Raw genomic sequence first — 19,157 nt, forward strand, 5'->3', positions numbered from 1 at the left:
TAAAGACTTCTTTCTGCCACTGAGTACCCACTCTCACTAAATATCTGAAATGGGATTAAGATGAGGTGGAGAAATTGGAAACTTATGATTATCTTACAGGTGAGTCTGTGTCTGTGCAAGCTCTGTATATGAGCTTTCTATTGGGCTACATGTGAGTAAATGTCCCCAGAGGATTTGATTTATCATTGTTATTGTCATCCTCAATGTTTCATACGTATAGAGAGCTCTACGATTTACAAAGGTTTTAGCATCTATTACTTCATTTTGGTTTCAGGTGATTCTGTAAGGGTGAGAGGCAAGAGAGCCAGAGATTATTATCTTCATTTTACAGACAAAGAAGCTGAGGCCCAGAGACCTGAAATTATTTGTCCACAGTCTTTACAAAGGGATCCAGAGAGAAAGCCGGACTTATTCTCACATCTTTTGACTCCCCATACTTCTGGGTCTTTCCATCATGCCACATTATTACAATGTGTGACTCCCCTTCTCAGAAACTCCTTAGAGGCTTGCTGTATTGTCTTTAGAATCAAACACAAACTCCCCTGTTTGGTATTTAAAGTACTTCACAATCTGACCCTAACCACCTCTCCGTGGTTTTTACATATAATTCCTCTTCACACACTCTATATTTCAGCTAAACATGGTTTACACAGGACATTCCATTTCCTCTCTCTGGGTCTTGGCCTGTTTCCCCTACTTGAAAGGAAATCGCTCCTTGTCTCTGTCTTAGAATCCCTAACTTCCTTCAAACTTAAGCAGAAACTTGGGCAAAAATGATTTTGTTTTCACTTTGTATTCCCAGCACTAACACAGTGCCTGGTAGATAGTAGGTACTTAATAAGTGCTTGTCAAATGGACATACAGATATATAATGATAACAACAATAATTAATATACATGTAGTGCTTTAACAGTGTATTGATATTCATTAGCTCATTTGGTCCCCGTAGCAACACAGTGAAAGAGTGAGACTGGGATCCTCATTCCACAGATAAAAACCATGGCCCAATGAAGTTAAATGAATTGCCCAAGGATTAGACAGGTAGCAGAGGCAGAATTTAAAACCAGATCCTTTGACTCTAATTCCCATGATATTTACACTACATTTATGAATTTGTTTTTAATTGGTATTTGAGGGATGAGGAAAGAAATATAAACTGAAAATGTTTCCAATTGTGTGGAAAGAAGCTAGATGTAGGCAGAATTACAGGAAAGAATACCAGCAGAACAATCAGGGAAATATGAACAGTGGTAATCCAGCATTTAGGGGCACATGGATTCTCAAAAATGCAGAAATCGAAGGTGGTAAGCCATCCATCTGTAAGAAATGACCACCCAGCACTCACAGAATCAGAATCACAGAATATCAGAGCTGGAATATAGAATGTTAGAGCATATAATGTTAAAGCTGAAAAGGACATTAGAACATAGAACATGGAATTTTTTTATAGCTGAAGGAAACTATAGAACTTGGAAAATTAGAGAATGTTAGAGCAGAGAAGGATCCTAGAACATAGAACATTAGTACTAAAAGGGACCTTAGATTACAGAAGGTTATGGGCAGTGAGGTGGCACAGTGGATAGTGTGCCAGCCCTGGAGATAGGAGGACCTGAGTTCAAATCCAGCTTCAGACACTTACTAGCTGTGTGACCCTGGGCAAATCATGTAACCCTAATTGTCTTTAAAAAAAAAAGTAATAGTAACGTAGAATGTTAGAACAAAGTGCACAGGGTATTAGAGCTGGAAGGAATGTTACCTCATTGTAATTCCTTTTATACATTCTTCATTTCAGTCAAACTGCCCTGCTACCTGTCCCTTGTACCTGACATTCCATCTCCAGTCTTACACAAGTCTAGAATGTGTAATATCCTCCTCTCCATCTAGAAGAATCCTTGCCTTCTCTTGAAAGTATGGTTTAGGCCCCACATCCCACATGAAACTTTTCCTGACCTACTGGTTACTAGCATTCTCCCATTCTTGAAATTATGGTCAATGTACTCTACATTTACCTACTTGTGTACAAATTATATTCCTACTCCACCCCCAACCTAAATAGAATATAAGTTCATTGAGAGCAAGAACTGTTTCCTTTGTGTCTTTTATCCCTGTGCATTGCACATAGTAGGTATCTAATAAATGAATTGAACATTAGAACATGGAGTATTAGACTTAAAACAGGTTTTAGAACAGAGAACATAGAATATCATAAGTGTCATGGTTCTGGAAGGATTATAATTACAGGCTGAGAGCTGGAAGATACTTTAAGGGTTATCTAATCCAACCCCCTCAATTTCTAGATGAAGAAACTGAGGCCCTCAGAGGAAAGTTATTTGCCCAGTATCACACAGGGAGTAAGAAGCAGTCAGGATTTAGACCTAGTTCCTCTGACTCCAAATCCAGTGCTCTTTCTAATGACCTTAGGGTATTAGAACATAGAATGACAGGGCTGACAAAGGCCTAATATAAATCAACTAGTCTATCACCCTCAGTCTGAAAATACTCACTAGTCTTAAACTTATTCTCTTTTTTCTTTGGACCTACTTCTCCTTTCTGGCTTTGCTCTGTATTTCTGTGGCACTGCCATTCAACCAGTCTCCCATGTTTGAAAGCTAAAAAACCTTCTTTAATTCTTCCCAATTTATCACTTCTCACATATGATTTATTTCCAAGTCCTATAGATTCCACCTTTACAAATCACTTACATCTATTCTGTTCTCTCTATTTCTCCTGCTATCCAATCACTATAGATTCTCAGTGCCACCTTCAGGGACTATTACAATAGCCTCCCAATAAGTCTTACTGACTATATGACCCTTCTTTCCCTGTTAGTCCATTCACAACACTACTGGAATATGCTTTCTCAAATATGGGTCTGGTTGTACACTCCTTTGCTCAAACCCCCCAGTGATTATTCCTTGCCTAACATTCAAGGCCCTGAGTTCCCTGGTTCCCTGGCACTGAGAGAGAGAGAGAGAGAGAGAGAGAGAGAGAGAGAGAGACTCTCTGTGGCCCCATTTGGGGTTTTCTTGGCAAACATGCTAGAGTAGTTTGCCATTTTCTTCTCTAGCTCATTTTATGGATGAGGAAACCAAGGCAAACAGGGTCAAGTGATATGCCCAGGGTCACACAGCTAGTAAGTGTCCAAGGTTTATTTGAACTCAGGAAGATGAGTCTTCCTCATCCCAGGACTGGCTCTCCATTCACTGTACCACCTAGCTGTTGAAGGCCTACCCATCCTTTTGCAAGGTGGGTGATACCTCCCCCTGGGGGGCACTGGACCGATCTTGGGGTACGGTAGTAGTCTCAGGTGCAATCGGGGAGTGTTGAATAAAATAAGGGGGCTATGAGAGCATAAGGAAAGAAGAGAAGAAAATTTTGAAAAACCATTTATACATGTTTCATTTGTTGTGTAACAGAGTTAAAGTCATAGTGATTACATTCTTTTCCAAATAAACACACAAAATACAAGTTATAACCAATCAGTACTCAAGTTCACCAACAGGTCTTAACAAGGCAGGCAGGCATGTTGCACATTGTCAAGAAGTTCAGCATGCATTGGCAGGAATATGTGTGTGTAATGACTTGTTTGCAATATGATACTGTACAGTCACATAACACAATATTGTGTCATCAAAATTTCAATGCAGGAAAAAACCCACATATTTGCAATAAATTATTTAATTTAAAATGCATCATTTTTTTAAAAATACATTTGTACTTTTTTAAATGACACAAATTTCAAAACATCTGCTAAAAGGTTAAAGGAAGTAGATTTTTGGGGGAGGCATGGAGCAATTTTTTTTAAAAGTTGACTGTAGGCCAAATAAGTTTGGGAACTTCTTGTTTAAAGCCACCTCCCCCTAACAAGCCTTCCATGATCTCTTCTTCATGAGTACCAGCCTGCCCTTCAGCTTTCACATAGCAGTGTTTGTACCTCCTCATTTTACTTAAATGTTGTATTGATGCTTTTTCTTTTTATATTATTACTATTTCCCAGTGACTACTCCCTATACCCAATGCAAAAGAACACTCCCTTGTAAAAAAAAAAAAGAACAAACAGAACACGCCAACACACTGCCCAGACCTGACAGTGTATGCCTCATTCAGTACCTGCATAACCTACAATCTCCCTACCAAGAAAAAATACATTTCATCATTAGTCCTCTAGAGCCAAGATTGGTTATTGGATTGATATGAGTTCTGCTATCCATTAATGTTGTTTTTCTTTACATTAATGTGGGCATTCTGTATATTTTTTATGTTTTTATATATTTCTTTATACTTTCTATATATGTTTTTTGGTTAATTCACTCTGCATTAGTTCATGCAAGTCTTTCCAAGTTTCTTTAAATTCTTCATATTTGTGGTTTCTTATGATACAAACCTATTCTATTACATTCAGTGTTTTCAGTCATCCCTCATTCAATGGGCAGATACTTTGTTTCTAGTTTGGGGGTATTATGAAAAATGTTGCTAGAAATACTTTGCTATATTGGTGTACATGTAACAGGTTAAGAGCAAAGAACATAATGTGTTAGTTGAAAGAAATGTTATTTTGTGGTACTTCCTTTCAAACAGTCTTTATTTCAGTATAACTGGCCTGCTAGCTATTCCTTATACATGACATCCCGTCTCTCACCTCTATAACTTTGCATGAGGAATGCATAATATGTTTTCTCTCTTTCTTTGGCTTCCTGGGAATAACTGCTGTGTATCGTGAGTCAAACAGTAAGAACGGATTGTTTTGTTTTGTTTTGTTTTTCAAGAAGAATTTCAAATTGTTCTCCAGAATAATTAGACTAATTTACAGGTCCACTAACAAGTATATCTACCTTCCTTCAGTCCCTCCAACACTGACCATCCTTTCTTTTCCAGACTGGGTATAAGGTGAAAACTTAGAGTTGTTTTAACTTACATTTCTCTTATTAGTGATTTGGAACAATTTTCATATAGTTGTTGAGAGTTTCTACTTCATGAACTCATGTTATTGTGAATCATAGTTATTGATGTGAGTATCTTTTCTTTCTACTACTACTACCACTACTACTACTAGTAATAATTGCTAACACTTCCATAGTGCTTCCTGTGTGCTAGGTACTGTGTTAAGTGTTTTACAATTACTGCCTCATTAGATCCTCACGACAAGCCAGGGAGATAAGTGTTATTATCCCCATTTTATAGATGAAGAAACTGAGGCAAATGGAGGTTAAATGACTTGCCCAAGGTCACATAGATAGTATCTGAGGGCAGATTTGAACTCAGGTCTTCTTTACTTTAGGCCCAGCATTCTATTCACAGTATCACCTAGCTGCCTCACTAGAATGTAAGCTCAATGAGGGAAAGACTGTGTATATCATCTCAAATTTGGCTCTCCCCTAGAATGAAAAACAGTCTTCTCCTCAGAGTAGGTGTTTAGTAAGTATTTATTAAATAAATTTTTCAGATGAGGAAACTGAGCCCAGAGAGGGAAGGTGACTTAATCAAATTCCCTTGAGTGGAGGACTAACCAGAACATGGATGAGACCAACAGGTCCTCTGATGGGGCCCCATTTATCCTTCTGGGCTTGTCCACAAGCCCCGGGCAACTACGGCCTCTCTTTGCCCTATTCCTAGTCCTGTATATAGCAGGCGTGATGGGGAATGGCCTCATTGTGGCAGCCATCCGGGCCAGTCCAGCCCTCCATTCCCCCATGTATTTCCTGCTGGCCCACCTCTCCTTCACCGACCTCTGCTTCACCTCTGTCACTGTGCCCAAGATGCTGGCCAACCTATTGGCCCATGACCGCTCCATCTCACGGGCAGGCTGCCTAACTCAGATGTATTTCTTCTTTGCTTTGGGCGTGACTGACAGCTACCTACTGGCTGCCATGGCCTATGATCGCTACATGGCCATCCGGCACCCATTGTACTATGTGGTCCGAATGTCCCGGGCCGTGTGTACAGGACTCGTGGCAGCTGCCTGGATTGTCTCTCATACCCACTCATTGCTACACATCCTGCTCATGGCCCACCTGTCCTTCTGTGCCTCCCGGAGTGTGCCCCACTTCTTTTGTGACCACCAGCCCCTGCTGCGACTTGCCTGTTCTGACACTCGCCATATTCAATTGCTTATCTTCACAGAGGGGGCTGCTGTGGTGGTCACACCCTTCCTGCTCATCTTGGCCTCCTATGGCGCCATTGCTGTTGCTGTGTTACGCCTGCCCTCAGCGTCTGGACGGATCCGGGCTGTGTCTACCTGTAGCTCCCACCTGGCCGTGGTAGGTCTCTTCTATGGCACCATCATTGCAGTCTACTTCCAGCCCACAGCACGATATGAGGCTGAACGGGGCCATGTGGCCACTGTCATGTATACAGTAGTGACCCCCATGCTCAACCCAGTCATTTACAGCCTCAGAAACCGAGATGTTCAAGGGGCACTCCGGTCTCTCTTTACTGGACGTAGGATCTCAGTTGAGCCTACCTAAGGACTAGACTTGCTTCCCTGAGAGACAGAGAAGGCCAATAATCAACTGAATCATAGGGTACTAGAGTTGGAAGAGATTATCTAGTTCAACATCCTCTTGTTACAGATGAGGAAAATGAGGCTCATAAAGGGTTAATAGCTTCACCAAAGTCATACAGCCAGTAAGTGGCAAAGTTGAGATTTGATCTTAAATCTTCTGACTTCAAATCCAGTGCTTTTGCTGTTTTCAGGCATAGATGCACTCCCACATGCAGAGACGTCCCCTCAATCATAAAGTCACAGAATGTGAGAACTAGAAGTTCAGCTTTAGGCTCTACTGTCTTAGTGTTCAGAGGAGAAACCTGATGCCCAGAGGAATTAAGTGACCTGTCTAAGGGGAGATAAATAGCAGAGCTAGAAATCAAATCCAGGTCTCACACTCCAATTCAGCACCCTTCTTTCCTCCCCCTCATCTTCTCTGGCCCTTTCAGAGTTTTCCTTGAACTCTATGCTGTGAGAAAATGGAACCTAAGTCAGCAAAGGCATATTCCCAGATTACAACCCCAACTCTGTCTTACTTCAATTCATAGGATTATAGAATTAGACCTGGAAGGGGAGAGGAAGGAATAAGCATTTATATAACACCTAATATGTGTTAGGCACTGTGCTAAGTGCTTTATAAATAGTATTTCTTTTGATCCTCACAAGAATCCTGTAATATAGTTGCCATTATCATCCCCGTGTTACAGTCAAGGAAACTGAGGCAAACAGAGGTTAAGTGTCACACAGCTAGTAAGTGCCCAAGGCTAAATTTGAACTCAAGTCTTTCTATTGTGCCATGTAGCTTCAGGAAGGGACCTTAGAGGTCACCATATCCAGAACCTTCATTTTACAGATGAGGAAACTGAAGTCCAGAGACTTTCAGTGACCTGACCAGGGTCCCACAATGAATGTCTGAGACAGGATTTAAGACAGTGCCCTATCCACTGTACCACACTGCCTATCAATTATACTTCATTTCAAGCACACCTTCATTAAGCACCTGCTGTGTGCAGAACACTGTATTCAGGACTGGAGAAGATACAAAATTAAAATAAGACACAGACCCTGCCTTCCTGTAGCTTATAGTTCAGGATGGAGACACAACATGCCTATGTATAACCTGATCTTTCATAGGCTCAGTCACCCAGCTATTCATAGTACAATGACTCGAACTTCTTTCCATGATTTTATCAGTGGATACAGTCCTTCTCCCAGCACAGGCCACAAACCCTTCATGTCTTAATAGAAGGTCTCTCTTTATGAGCAATTATGCCTAAAAATAATCATTACCTGGGAGTCAACTCTCTGGGGAGGAGCCTGTCCTGATGTTGGCTGGTGCTCCAACTCACACAGTCTTTGCCAGGCCTGTCCTTGAAATTTTGCCAAATTAGCAGGTTCTGCTAGACCTTCAAGAGACCATAATCCCCTCCTTGTCACCATGAGGCACAGAATGGGAATTTTAGTATATTCATACAAAATAATATCTAATAAGCATACAAGAGAAATGTTAACAATGTATTAAATAAAATCTGAGGGGTCAAAGGCCTTTCCTAACAGGAGAGATCAGGGAAGGCTTCCTGAAGGAGGTAGCATTGAAACTGGGCTTCAAAGGATAGACAGGAATTCAACAGACCAGGGAAAGGGGATGGAAAAGAGAGTGTTGCAAACACAGGAAACAACATAAGCAAAGGCATAGAGGTGGGAGATCATGGAGGCATACAAAGGAAATAACAATTAGTCCAGGCTGGCTGCTGCATAGAGTGAGTACAAGAAGGAGAATAGTGTGAGATAGGCCAGAAAGGGAGGATGGCTCCAGGTTGTAGAACCTTGAGTGTCTGGCTCACAAGTGTGAATTGGACTCTCTTTGCCACAAGGAACCTTTAAAGGATTTTGAGCAAAAGAATTACATGACATAATCTGTAAATAAGGAAGATTACTCAACCCTAAATAGCTGTGTCTCACAAAAGCCTTGGGGATGTGGGCTCTTCCATCTTTCTCTACCATTGCCACCAGCACTGTGCTGTCCAGCATAGGAGCCCTCTTCTTTTCCTTTGTGTCACTCAAAAGGGAAATTGATTTTTTTTTCAAAAAAGCTTTAGAAGCACTTAAGGGAAAGGAGGTAAAATAGAAGAGAATTCTTTAGCCCATAACTGTTGAATTGCAGAAAATAGGAATTGAATCTATAAGATCTCTAATAGAGTCATGGAGGTCAACCCAGCTTCCTGGGCTTACAATTTCCCCTCCCACTGCCCTGACATCTAGGCCTAGCCCTCACCTGTCCTTGTGAGCAGTCACGGAAACAGCCAGATTTCCCTCTCCTAGACATGCCACCAACCCAACCCCTCACAGGATTTAAAGCTAGAGCAGAACTTGGAGACCATTTGGTCAACCGTTTCATTGTAATGAGGAAACTGAATATTAGAGGGAGGTAATGACCTGTCCAAAGTCACACAAGTTATGTGACTTGTGAGCCAGGTGGTGGGAACAGAGAGCCAGGACTAGAATTCAGGTCATAGGATCAAAAATCTAGATTTGGGAAGGATGTCAGACACAATCTAGTCCAACTTCACACAACTTCCTCCCTACCCCCCACCATCTCCTTATTTTACAGATAAGGAAATAGCCCTAGATATTAAGTACCCAAGGTCACACAAGTAGTAAGTTTCAAAAACATGGGATTTGAACCCATGTATTCTGGCTCCAGATAATGGCTCTTCCCACTATATCACTCTGTCCTTCTCCTGTACCAAACTGGTGGCCACCTAGCATTTCCAACTCTTCCCTCTAACTTCTATGTGAGCACTTTCAAGCCACATCCACTGGGACATGAGCAAAAATCCCTCCATCAAAGTGAGCCTTTTTTTTCAGTCTTCCCATTGCCCTTGCTTATCTGAAGTCTATGTGGCTGCCAGCCCTATCCCCAAACACCCTAGCAGAGGCTTTCTGTACCTTCCAAGGTGACAACATTCTCATCTGAAAAACCAAGTTGTGCTGATGGGAGGGGCCTAAATAGCTGCTCCAAACTAATTTATGTGAATTTTAGTGGGAGCCTCATGGAGTTAAAGTCCCTGCTTTTGGTGTAGTGAACCTAATGGGAATGTCAGGGGACATAGGAGAGGGACATTCTATGGTAGGTCAATGGGGGAGCCACTGAGGAGCGTGGAGGGCTTCATTGTGCCCTTTACTTCATAATCTTTAGGCAGTCACCTGTTCCACCTGTTCCTATTAGACTGAAGTTCATTGTTTTTTAGTATTTTCGACATTTATTGAGAGAGAATTTGCTCCCTGTTCTTAATTTTAAAAGCAACCAAGTTTGATCTTTTATTCCAGCTCACCTGAGCATGTTTCTTGGTGTGGTACAGTGAGAGAGCACTAGATATGGAATCAGAAGATCTGGTTTTGAATAATAGCTCTGATCCATACCACCTATGGGAGCTTGGGCCTATCACTCAGTCTGGGCCCTAATTCCTCACCTGTAAAATAAGAGGGTTAGATCATATGGTCCCTTCATGCCTTAAATCTATGATCTTATGATGCCACCAAAATCAACCTACTCATCTCTAGGAAAGACACAACAGGTGATGTGCTGACCAGCTGACTTTTCTAACCCTGGCCATAATATCTATCACTAAACAATCATATAATTATCACAAAATTGCAACTGCTTTTTAGAATTGGACAATCCCTTTGAAAATAGATTACAGCTGGCAGGGACTTTATGACATCAAAATGTTAGAATGGAAAGGACCTTGGAGCAAACGACATGACAATGGCACGTATTTCAATAGCACGTTAAGGTGTAAAATGTGCTATGCTAACCAAAATCTTGTGAAATAGGGGGTGTAAGTATTACTTCTCCCATTTTATAGATGAGGAAATTGAGGCTATGAGAGATCAAGTGACTTTCTTAGGTAGTAAGTGTCATAACCAGAACTTAAACCCTAGCCTCCTAAGGCCAAGTCTAGTAATCTTTCCCATGTACCATGCTATGGGTTATTACTGATCACGTAGCCCAATTACTTCACTTTTTAGAAGAGGAAACTAAGGCTTAGGAACAAAGTGACTTTCTCAAGATTAGACATGATGTTTGACTCATTTCAAGGCTCTTTCCACTAGCTTATACTGCCTTATGACTGGAGCACTCTTCAACCTTCCCCTTTCCTTCCCTTGGTAGTCAGCTTCTATGAAAACTCTTTCTGTAGGTGCTTGGAGATAGAATGACCATCTTGATGTAATGGAAAAGCCACAGGATTTAGAGTCAGAGGCCCTGGGGTCAGGTCTTGATTCATTACCTCCCTGAATCTTAGCTTTTGGCTCTGTAGAATGAAATTTAATAGATGATTCTAGGGTCACAGATTTAGAAGTTAACTAAGCATGCATTCTCAATTTACTGATAAGGGGACTCAGTTCTCAATCCTCTTTGCTGTCTTCACTGGCTAGCTCCCCTTCTACAGGTTCCAAAGCATGCTGGTCATGGGAGTGATGGCTCTAGACTGAGGATGACCCAATAGTAAGACACCGCCATCCCTCCACTGCTCCTCTGATTCTAGCAACAGCCTTCAGCAGGGAACTCTTTCTGATGAAGTCATTATGAGTTGGGGGCACTACAAGGATGGGGGGAGGGGTGTTGTCATATCCCCAGCCAACTTGTGCACCAGCTATGTTTGCACCCAGTCCCAGAAGCAAAAAATTTTTAGAACTGAAGGGAGGGGTAGGACCTTAGATATCATCAGATCCAATATTCTCATTCGACAAATGAAGGAATTGAGGTCTAGATAAGGGGAGTGATTTGCTTAAGGTCATGTAATAATTAACAGAGCTGGGATTTGATCCAAATCTCCTGATTCCAAATCCAATACTTATTTTGTTATATCATGCTCTCTCCTGTCCTAGTCATTCAAAGAAATGAACTCAGGAGCCTGTAGGCAAAATAAGCCTTAATTTCAAAAGTAAATTTTGAAATCTGAAAACTGAAGCAGAAAAGCTATTTCCCAGAGCAGGGTAGACTGTTCTGAACCCTTGGAAAGCAGGGCTGTGACTAGCAATCTTGGCAACCCAGGTGAGCATGGCACAACAAGCCTGGGGCAAAGAGAACAGAAGGAGTTTTCAAAGTAACCTTTTTAAACCAAATTCACCTCTGTGGTTCTGGGTCATTCTATATTGCTCCAGATTTGGAAGGGAATTGAGAGATGTGATAGGAAACACAAGGTCCTATGGGGGAGTGGGGGTGGGGGTGGGGAAAGAGTGACAGAAATCCAAAAGTGTATACCACAGTCTGTACCTCAAGTCCACACCTCTTTCAGGAGGTAGATAGCATGTTTTATCATGAGTCCTCTTGAATCATGGTTGGTCATTGTGTTGACCAAAATTCCTAAGTCTTTCAAATTGTCTTTACAATATATAAACTGTTCTCCTGGTTCTGCTCAACTTATTCTGCATTAGTTCATACAAACCTTCCCAGGATTCTCTGAAACTGTCACTTGTATAATTTCTTATAGTACAATAGTATTCCATTATATTCATAAATCATAATTTGTTCAGCTGTTCCCTAATTACTGAGCACATTTGTAGTTTCCAATTCCTTGCCACTACAAAAAAAATGCTCCTATAAATATTTTTGTAATATAAAATTTTCTCCTTTTTCCTTTATCTCTTTGGGATATAGGCCTCATGGTTGTATTACTGGATTAAAGAATATATATAATTTAGTAACTTTGGGGGCATAATTCCAAATTGCTTTCCAGAATGGTTGGTCCAATTCAAGGTTTAAGCAGAGACTAAACGGGACAGGTTTGGAGCTTAATGGGTATCAATGGGTCTAGACTTATAGGTAGTAGTAGAAGTGAGTAGGGGATTGTAAGCTCCCTGAAAGCAAGAACTATTTTTTATTTTGTCTGTGTATCACCATCTGAGTACCTTGCATAAGGTATGTGCTTAGCAAACTTTGTTGAAACAGATTGGGAATCTGGGAAGTGTGGCTATGGAGTCAGGTATTTCAAAGAAGTTTGCAGAATAAGTCACTTCCACTTCTCACCACGGCTGGTGCCACCATTTTGATCTATCATAGACTTACACCTTCAGGGTTCTAGGTTGTGGGGGTGGGATTTTTGTTTGAGTGAAGGCTGGGGAAGAATTTCATTGATGTAGGAAACACCAAGAGAAGAAACTCTCCCTACTCCTGTAGATTGGCATCAGTTCAGCAATTTATGGTCATAGGGAACTTCTAGCAACACTAAAAGGTCCAGTGACTTGCTGAATGTCACATAGCCAGTAAGTATCCAAGTTAGGACTTGTACTAGATACTTTATGACTGTAAGAGTGTCTCACCACGTCTGCCTTTACATAGCTGATTCTGGGATAATCCAGGTCATCCCATATATAGGACTTTTGTAGTTTTAAGTTACTGGCCACTTTGTTGTTGGATGTTATTCCATGGCCAGCTTACCTGTGGGTCTGGGTTATTGCCTCTGGAACCTTAACTTGGAATTTTTGTATCAGATTCAGGAGGTAGGAAAGTCGCTGTCAGGTGGAGAGGGGTAATTCAGGGTAAAGATATAGTCCCTGAGATATCAGTGAAAGTAGAGGAGGAGCTTACTTCTGTGGACTATCTGCTACCTTCCTATTTTAACAAATCATTCTTGCTAACTAGGTGATAATTAGGCAACAAATAGTTGCCAGTCCAAAAATTGTGACAAGAATGGTGCATGGAGGACTGATACCTCTCCTCGCTCATCCATCTTTCCTTCCTCTACCTTCTCCAACCCTGTCCACATACAGGTGTGATCCCAGCCACCAACTCTTCTTTGAGCTTATGGTATGTAAAGATCACTTCCAGACAGAGGATTGCAAAGGACTCTAGAAAAGTGTGAAGGGGAGGAAGTTGGATATTTGTCCTAGCAGAGGTGCCAACCTTGGCACCCAGGCTGAGCAGATGAATGCTTGTGTGGTCTCACCCTCGCCATGAAGGTTGATGGCAAAAGAGATCATGTATCAGTCCAAGGGAAAGGGAAACATAGATCTTCACTTGCATTCCCCCAATGTTGGCACATGGTACCCATATCGTTCCCGTTAGGAAATCTCAGACATAAGGGGAAAAGCCCAGGATCCTCTAGAGTTGAGATGAGGTGGGGGTTTCTGGTGGAGCCATACTCCAGGCTGATCAGATATCCTTAACTACTCTACCTGGATCTCCACAGGTCTTCTGGTTCTTACATCCCTACCCATACTGAGCTCTTTCTTCTTTCCAATTTTGAATTTTGGGTATATGCCTTAAAAATTTAAGTGTGACAGCATCTGAGATAAAGTCTTGGTAATTCTAGATTATTCTAGATTTAGCTTCTGTTATGACAGGATAATTCATTTGCCCTTCCTACCACAAAAATCAGTCTGAACTAAGTTCCTGTCTCAACCTCCTTTATTCTGGATTATTCCAGGTAATTTCAGATCAAGGGCTCCAAAAATTCCATATTGTAGTATAAACTACTTTGTGATTCTAGCTTATATCAGGCTTAGACTCATCATTGTTCTAGGCCATTACCACTCCCAACTCTGTAGTTCTAGGTTATTCTGTATCTAAGCTTCCTATTGCTCTAGATATTTCTTCCAGTGGTTCCAGGAATTTTGTTTCACCCCTATGAATCTAGGTTATCACAGGCCTAGGCTTCCTGTGATTCTAGGCTATTGCCTCCAACCCCACAATTCTAGGTTTGCAAGGAATAGGTCTCTTGTAATTCTAGGTTACAGAATACTGGGCCAAATCTAATGATTAGTTTTCATAGGAGAAAGTGTAAATTCTTACACTTAGGCACAAAAAAAATCAACTTCACAAGTATAAGATGGTGTTGATAAAACTGACCTTGTAAAAAATTATATAGAGGGAGTGGAGCCAAGATGGTGGAAAAAAGGCAGTAACTCACCTGAGCTCTCCCCAAAACCCCTTCAAACACCTTTAAATAATGCCACAAACCAATTCCTGGAGCAGCAGAATCCATGAAAGGACAGGGTGAAATAATTTTCCAGCCAAAGACAACTTAGAAGGTTAGCAGAAAAGGTCTGTCACACCTAGGTGAGAGTGAAACACAGTCTAGCTCAGGCTACACCAGCTCAGACCCAGCCCCAGCAAACCTGGAACAGGACTTGGGAGCCATTGAATCAGCAGTGGCAGCAGCTTCTTTCAAAGATGTCAGTCCAAAGATGGTAATGGAATTAACAACTAGTCAGAAGGAGATTACAGAGGTCTCTTTGCTAGCACTGAAGCAGAGTTCTGTGTCTTTGCCCATGCTGAGTTTCAGGTCACAGTCCTGTATGGTAGTCCCAGGGCCAGGAGGAGCAGTTGTAGCACACCAGAGCTTGCAGCCATAGTAGAGTGGGAACCCTAATCACAGTTTCAGGGAAGAAAAGAGTGCTTGTAGAGGGAGCTGGGTGGTGCAGTAGATAGAGCACCAGCCCTGGAGTCAGGAGGACCTGAGTTGAAATCCAGCCTCAGACACTAGACATTTACTAGCTGTGTGACCCTGGGCAAGTCACTTAACCCCATTGCCTAGCCAAAAAAAAATAAGGTATATACTAATGACCAATTACAAGGGAATAAATAAGGATAGAATGATTTGGGACAGCTAGGTGGCACAGTGGATAGAACACCAGCCCAAGAGTCAGGAGAACCTGAGTTCAAATCCGGTCTCAGACACATAACACTCACTAGCCTTGTGACTCTGGGCAAGTCGCTTAACCCCAATTGCCTCACAAAAAAAAAAAAAAAGAGTGCTTGTGGAGGCTCACAGACCAGAGCACAGGCTAGGAGAGTAGAAAACATGCCTCTTCTTAGATCACACCACCTTGGAAGAACTGAAAATTTGCAGATCCCCAGAAGTATCTCTGAAAACACGTGCACAAAACCCTTGAAGCTTGGGACAGTGCTCCCTCCACCCTGGAAGCAGAGCCTCACTTTAACAAAGAGTTAAAAGTCAAGAAATATGCTAGGGGAAATGAGTGAATAACAGAAAAAAAATTCTGACAAAAAAAGTTACTATGGTGACAAGGAAGATCAAAACACACACTCAGAAAAAAATAACAAAATCAAAGCTTCTATGTCCAAAGCTTCCAAGAAAAATATGAATTGGTCTCAGGCCATGGAAGAGCTTGAAAAATATTTTGAAAATCAAGTAAGAGAGGTAGAGGAAAAATCAGAAAGAGAAATGAGAGTGATGCAAGAAAATCATGAAAAAGGAATCAGCAGCTTAGTAAAGGAGGCACAAAAAATAATGAAGGAAATTACACCTTAAAAAACAGAATAGGCCAAATGGTAAAAGAAGTACAAAAAGCCAAAGAGGAGAAGAATGCCTTAAAAAGCAGAATTAGCCAAATGGAAAAAAGAGGCACAAAAAATCACTGCAGAAATAAAACTCCTTAAAAATTAGAATTGGCCAAATGGAAAATGAGGTCCAAAAGCTCATTGAAGAAAATAATTCCTTAAAAATTAGAATTGAGGGGCAGTTAGGTGGCACAGTGGATAGAGCACCAGCCCCGGAGTCAGGAGGACCTGAGTTCAAATCAGGTCTCAAACCAGAGACTTGACACTTACTAGCTGTGTGACCCTGGGCAAGTCACTTAACCCCAATTGTCTCACCAAAAAAGAAAAAAATTAGAATTGAGCAAATGGAAGCTAATGACTTTATGAGAAGTTAAGAAACAATAAAACAAAGCCAAAAGAATGAAAAATAGAAGACAATGTGAAATATCTCATTGGAAAAACAACTGACCTGGAAAACAGATCTAGGAGAAATAATTGAAAAATTATTGGACTACCTGAAAGCCATGATCAAAAAAAGAGCCTAGACATCATCTTTCCAAAAACTATCAAGGAAAATGGACCTGATATCCTAGAACTAGAGGGTAAACTAGCAATTAAAAGAATCAACCAATCACCTCCTGAAAGCGATACCAAAAGGAAAACCTCCAGGAATATTATAGCCAAATTCCAAAGCTCTCAGGTCAAGAAGAAAATATCACAAGCAGCTAGAAAGAAACAATTCAAGAACCTTGGAGCTACAGTCAGGATAACATAAAATTTAGCAGCTTCTATTTTAAAGGATCAGATGGTTAGAATATGATATTCCGGAGGGTAAAGGAGCTAGGATTACAACCAAGAATCACTGCCAAGCAAAACTGAGTATAATCCATTGGAGAAAATGGACATTCAATGAAATAAAGGACTTTCAAGTATTCTTGATGAAAAGACCAGAGCTGAATAGAAAATCTGACTTTCAAATACAAAACTCAAGAGAAGCATAAAAAGGTAAACAAGAAAGGGAAATCATAAGGGATTTAATAAGATTAAACTGTTTATATTACTACATGGGAAGATACTTGAAACTCTTAAGAACTTTCTCATTATTAGGGCAGTTAGAAGGAGTATATGCAGACACAGGGCACAAGTGTGAGTTGAATATGAAGGGATGAAATCTAAAAAGAAAATTAAGAGATGAGAGAGGAATGTACTGGGAGAAAGGGAAAGGGAGGGGGCAGCTAGGTGGCATGGTGGATAGAGCACCAGCCCTGAAGTCAGGAGGACCTAAGTTCAAATCTGGCCTCAGACCAAACACTTGACCCTGGGCAAGTCACTTAACCCCAACTGCCAAAAAAAAAAAGAAAGGGAGAGGTAGAATAGAATAAATTATCTTACATAAAAGAAACAAGAAAAAGCTTTTACAGTAGAGAGGGGGAAGTTAGGGGAAGTGAGTGAATCTTACTCTCATCAGAATTAGATCAAAGAGGGAATAACATACACACTCAATTGGGTATAGAAAATTATCTTACCCTACAGGAAAGTAGGAGGGGAAGGGGATAAGAAAAGGGGAGGGGGGTGATGGAAGGGAGGGCAGACTGGAGGAGGGAGTAGTCAGAAGCAAAACACTTTTTAGGAGGGAGAGGGTGAAATGAGAGAGAAAACAAAATAAAGGAGGAAACAGGATGGAGGGAAGTACAGTTAGCAATCATAACTGTGAAGAAAATTTTAAAGCAAATTTCTCTGATAAAGGCCTCATTTCTCAAACATATAGAGAACCAAGTCAAATTTGTAAAAATAAGAGCCATCCCCCAATTGATAAATGATCAAATGACATGAACAGTTTTCAGATGAAGTAATCAAAGCTATCTATAGCCACATGAAAAAAATGCTCTAACTGACTTTTGATTAGAGAAATGCAAATTAAAACAATTCTTAGGTACTACCTCATACCCATTAGATTGGCTAATTGGATAAAAAAGGAAAATGACAGGTGTTGGAGGGGATGTGGGAAAAATGAGACATTAATGCATTGTTGGTGAAGTTGTGAACAGATTCAACCCTTCTGTAGACCAACTTGGTACTATGCCCCAAAACCTCTGTGCCCCAAAAGAGAAGAAAAAAAAAGGAAAAGAACCTATATGTAAAAAAATATTTATAGCAGCTCTTTTCTGGTGGCAAAGAATGGGAAATTGAGGGGATGTCCATCAATTAGGGAATGGCTGAACAAATTGTGGTGTATAATTATGATGGAATACTATTGTGCTATAAGAAATGATGAGCAGGATGCTCTCAGAAAAACCTGGAAAAACTTACATGAGCTGATGTAAAGTGAAATGTACTATGTACAAAGTAACTATATTGTAAGATGATCAGCTTCGAATGAATTAACTATTCTCAGCAATATGGTGATCCAAGACAACTTTGAAGGACTTACAATGAGAAATGCTATTCATCCCCAGAGAAAGAACTAATGGTGTCTGAGTACAGATTGAAGCAAATTTTTTTTTTTACTTTCTTTATTTTTCTTGAGGTTTTGGATTTTTTTTGTTTTGGTTTATGTTTTCTTTTACAAATGACTAATATGGAAATGTTTTGCATTATAACCTATATCAAATTGCTTGCCTTCTAAATGAGGGGGGATGGGAAGGGAGGAAGGGAGAGAATTTGGAACTCAAAGTTTTAAAAATGAATGTTGAACACTGTTTTTACATGTTACTGTGGGAAAAAGCAATACTAAATAACACCCACCTGAAAAAAAAAAAAAGATTATGTGACTGTTTCCTAGCTGTAGGCTCTTCAACTAGTGTAGTCCCAACTACATAAGGTCCTGTCCTCAGGGGAAAGCACGTCTAACATAAAATCTGTTGAGGGAAGGTTGAGCAAGATAGAAAGTGACATAGAATTGCTGAGTGAGTTGGGCCTAAGAGCCTAAAGAGTGAATAAATACTACATGGATAAGACTAGATTAGAAAATCTAAGAGTTTAAAGGGAGCTTAACATTCTCACTGACATCTGAGCAGGAATGTTTGCTACAATACCACTTATATGTGGTCTTTCAGTCTCTAGGTGAAGACATACAGTAACAGGGAATTCACTCCTCTAGAGGCAACCTATTTTACTTTTGATAGTGAAATTATGGTCAATACTGCCACCATCTGGAAAATCTAGTCATACCCATGGGATCTAAAACCAGAGAAACTCTGGGAGGAAATAAATCACGCCACCACTACCATCCTTCCTATTACATTAATCCATCTGTAGTCCTAGGATCATAGATTTGGAGCTCGAAGAGACTTAAAAGGCCTAATTTAGAAGGCCACTGAGTCCAATCCTCTTATTTTGCAGATGAGGAAAATGAGGCACAAAGAGTTCAAATGACTTGCCTAG

At 40.7% G+C, this 19,157-nt stretch overlaps 1 protein-coding gene across 1 annotated transcript; it reads left to right on the forward strand.

Annotated features, from left to right (window-relative positions):
* Positions 1–5,513: 5,513 nt before the first annotated feature.
* On the forward strand, positions 5,514–6,464 carry LOC114046938 (olfactory receptor 1K1-like). Its single transcript, XM_027867573.1, has one exon. The coding sequence runs from the start codon at positions 5,514–5,516 to the stop codon at positions 6,462–6,464; it is 951 nt and encodes a 316-aa protein (XP_027723374.1).
* The last annotated feature ends 12,693 nt before the right edge of the window (positions 6,465–19,157 follow it).

Source organism: Vombatus ursinus, unplaced genomic scaffold, assembly GCF_900497805.2.
Source record: "Vombatus ursinus unplaced genomic scaffold, bare-nosed wombat genome assembly UNPS02014786.1, whole genome shotgun sequence".
Classification (NCBI taxonomy): Eukaryota; Metazoa; Chordata; class Mammalia; order Diprotodontia; family Vombatidae; genus Vombatus; species Vombatus ursinus.